The sequence below is a fragment of the Aegilops tauschii genome, chromosome 3, assembly GCF_002575655.3.
Source record: "Aegilops tauschii subsp. strangulata cultivar AL8/78 chromosome 3, Aet v6.0, whole genome shotgun sequence".
Lineage (NCBI taxonomy): Eukaryota > Viridiplantae > Streptophyta > Magnoliopsida > Poales > Poaceae > Aegilops > Aegilops tauschii.
The window spans coordinates 331,968,041-331,972,099 of record NC_053037.3 but is presented as its reverse complement, the minus strand read 5'-3'; the positions used below and the strand labels follow the sequence as shown (position 1 = coordinate 331,972,099).

Below are 4,059 nucleotides of genomic sequence, written 5' to 3'. Positions count from 1 at the left end.
GGTAAAAAAATGTGTGTTTCACATGTACCTATGGGGAGTACGACCGAGGGTAAGAGCGCTCGGGCTCGTACCTTAGGACGTCAAACATTCTGGAGATTTCACCGAAAAAGAAGGCGGTACGAGCCAGAGTACGAGCGCACCCGCTCGTACCTTGCGTCATCACTCGCACGGAAAAGCACGCTCATGTTTGGATTCTGCCTGATTTTGTTTGATTTGTTTCTTAATCTCTTTCAATTGTCCTTATCTCGTGAAAACCTATGACCTAACCCTCTTAGATACTGCTCCAAGTGCTCCCTTCTCCTCACAAATAAGAAAACCAATCTTGTTAGACCTTTTTCAAGTTTGTGTATAGAGAAGCCATGGCAAGTTCATGGGACGAGAGGCAAATCTCTTCCCACGAGGAGGAGGACTATGAACTCGAAGGCCGCTATTCACCACGTGGCTCAAAGAGGGAGAGGGCACGCCTGATAGAGATTAACGATTCTTTATTGGAGAAAGAGCCAGAGAGGTATCTTTGGAGATGAAGAGGACGAAGAAGAATAAGCAGACAAGAAACCATGTGGGATTCCCATTGAATCGGTAAAACTTGTTAGCACTAGTGATCGTGTCCACTTTGTTAAAAGCACTCCAACCACGGGTTAAAGGGTGAACAAGTCTTGAAGATGTGGCTCGAACGGTGGGTTCAACCACTGGCTGCCCGATCCCACCCATATATCTTTATACGGGTCAAGCGGATCCCACCCGGATGGCGCCAGGAGAGCTATGCGTGGACGAGTTGTTGGCTCATATTCACATCGCAACGAATCTGGAGGTGGAGAAGGTGCCGCTCGACATCATCATGGAGCCATGTGGCTCTATAAACCCACCAAGCGACGTAAGTTTCTTTTCTTGAGAGCGGATTTGTCTGGCTCCGACTTCCTAGTTGTTCCCCTTCTTCCTTTAACCTTGCCACTTTATAGGAGTTCACAACCTTCACGACTTTCCTATCCATATCGTCACTCCCTAGGCAAGCCTTGAGCCCGAACTTGGTGGGAAGAAGAAGGACGCACTTCAACGAGGAGGACGGTCCTGCAGATGGGGAGGATGCGCAGGAGGCCGCACTTCATGCAGACAAGCGGGCTTCAAAGAGGAGCCGAGGCGTAGATACCTCCGCTTCAGGGGCCCAATCGCAGGAGGGCCTCCGAGATGGTTCTCCGAAGAGACGGAGGATCGGGCATGCCTGGACTACTCTAGTGTCCCAGTTGCACTGGTCCAACCCATTGAGGTGGTGAAGCCCAAGAGGCCTCACACCACGTTTGCGCTTAGCAGGTATGTCTCCTAACTCTTCTTGATTTCCTTATTTATGCAGGCAAATTTGCTCACCAGGGCCGTTTGCTCTGGGCTCATGTACTTAGGCGTGTGCGCAACATTGACGATGACACAGTGGGGTCCACTGCTATGGGAAGTCGGCTGCTAAAGCCTCCGCGTCCAGCCCACAAAGGACTGAAGCCATTGTCCAGAGCGTGCCGTCAGAAGTTGCTCCTTCGGAGAGCGGTAAGCACCTTTCCCGTCTAGGGAGTTATGAAGGGTTTTACTATTTTGTCCTTTGGATGTAGGTATGCCGCCTCCATCCACTGACCCTAAGGTCATGACAGTCTCAGCTCCTATGTCGCAGGACCCGGATCAGGCTGTCATGGGCAAAGCAGAGCGGTGTTGCCCGGGGCTTGTACCACTAAAGCCATGGGCGAAGTGGAGGCGGTGTTGTCTGGGGCCGTACCGCTGAAGCCATGGTCGAAGCGGACCTGAGAGGTCCAGGGCGGATATAGCTGAGGCCGCAGAGCCGCCCGTGAAGCCATTCGAGATGAGGCTCATCGACCCCTTCTCTCTTCAGCATCTTCGCTAGAGTTTGTTGTCGCTACCTCGAAGCCCGGTATCAGGGGGGAGAGGAAGGGAGTCCTTCACATTGGTAATTCATGAACTTTGCCTTTTCCTAGCTTTCTCAAGCACCGCCGAACTAATCATCTTCTTTTAAGCCTCATCCTAATATCTCTCTCCTCCAGACTCGAGGCCCTATTTTTTTGCGTAATATCCAATCTCACGATGACATCAAGCGCCATGTGTAGTTTTTTTCAAGAACATTACCCGAGTGTTGCATGTCTTTTCCATTAAGAAGAGAGGGACGAGGTTCACAAATTACATGTGTAGGCGTACAGGCACTCTGACACCAATCCACCGTCGCAACAAATTGAAGTAACTAATGTACTTGAAAGTTATGACCACCATCCACCCTGGATCTATGCCATAGAGCCAACTCGGCCTGAATGTTGCTCACTACCACTGCCGGCGGGGAGGATTTATGATCAAACATACGGTTGTTCCTCTCGAGCCAAATGAAACGAAGTGTTGTCGCGATCGGTGTGTTAATGTCTCTCCGATGCCGAAGGGGAACGGCCAGGGTCGCCGTGGGCCACCATTCCGACAGGGACTAAGACACAACCGATCGCCATGTGTAGTTGCACCCTGTGGTCAGAGAAGATCGTTTTACGCTAGGACCGCAGCCTTTGACTAGTTCGCAGAAGCTTGTGGAAGAGGATTTGGCAAGGCTCCACATGGTCTGATCTTTCATTCCAAGCCTAGGCATTTTTGTTGCTGAAGTTAAACTGATGATAGTTAGCCTTGTTGCTGAAAATTTTAACTTGTACGCAAAGCAAAAAGGGGCACGCATTTGATCATTGTCTAGTTCGCGTCATTAACGGCTGCAAAGAAAGAGGAGTGAGAAAGAATGTGCATTGTGATGAAATTATCACGACTTGCTAGGCCCATTTTGCATGCACGGAATCCTTGTGAGAAGAACTGCGTTCCCCATAGATCCACCAATTTCTAAGCCATAGTTGATCCGGAAAAAGCTACTTAGAGCTGGTCTTCGAACAAACTGGCATGATCGCATCATGTCACAACTTTCCCTTCTCCGGAAACGGAAGCAGAATTGTGAGTAAGAGTCGTATAGCTTAGCCATTTTGCCCATTTGTTGTTTGTTGTTGTTGATAAACCATTTGAAGTCGCTTACCCTTGCGGCGGGGTTCTTCGAGTTGTAAACTTTATGATCTGGGAATCCAATACTTAAACAGCCAGGCCTGAAGCCTTTCTGCCAAAGAACAAGAAGAAAGTTGTTTCAAGAAAGAAAGAAAAGCCAAAAAGATCACCCACGAATAACACATTCTCATACCCACCATGACCTGCTAGTTCCATTGATTTGCAACTAATTTGTTACAAGTAAAAGTTCTGTAACAAGAAACAAAATTGAGAAAAAGGAGCTTGATGTATTACAAGAACTACAAAACATATGACCAGTAAGAATTATTACAAGGTGAATGCATACACAGGAGATCCATGGAACGCCGGCACGTCTCTGTCCTTCCGTCGCGACACGTAACGGAGACGATGGCCGCGCAGTTGCCGCAGATCGATCACCAAAAGGCCCGTAGAATCGCCAACGCCGCAAACGAACATACCGTGAAGTGGACGGCGCGGCTCCCATGCCTGGGCTGCGCGCTGGATGGCATGAACCCGGGGTCCTGCGGGTACATGCGCCCTTTGCCCGGCGCCGAGCCCCCGATCTGGATGTACCCCCCTGGCGGCGGCGGGCAGTTGGACACACCGGGGTAGGACGCCGGAGGCGGAGGGCTGTAGTAGTAGTACGGCGGCGGCGGCGGCAGCACGGGCACCGGCACCGTGCCCGTGCCGCACTCAGCGCACTTGACATCTCCGTCAACAGCCCCGGCCGTGGCCGCCGCGACGGCCAGGACCGCCAGCACGAGGAGCGGCGCCATTGCCCTTCCCATGGCCGGTCGCCGCATCCTATCCACGGTGAGCGTTCGGGCGTTGGCTACGAGGCTATACGAGCGAAAGTAGTGTGGCTCGGTAAGAAGCGCTATGGTGGTTATGGTGTGGCCGTGCTGGCCCTCCTCCCCGCCAGCCTTCTTATGATGCTGTCACGATCCACAAAGTAGGAGTAGAATGGAGGAGGAATATTAGTTGGGATTCGTTAGAACGGGGGCAGTAGGTTTGGAAGCAGAGGAA

General features: G+C 51.3%; 1 protein-coding gene across 1 annotated transcript; it reads right to left on the bottom strand.

Annotated features, from left to right (window-relative positions):
* Nucleotides 1-3,202: 3,202 nt before the first annotated feature.
* On the bottom strand, nucleotides 3,203-4,059 carry LOC109740130 (uncharacterized). Its single transcript, XM_020299164.4, has one exon. The coding sequence runs from the start codon at nucleotides 3,834-3,836 to the stop codon at nucleotides 3,447-3,449; it is 390 nt and encodes a 129-aa protein (XP_020154753.1). The 5' UTR covers nucleotides 3,837-4,059; the 3' UTR covers nucleotides 3,203-3,446.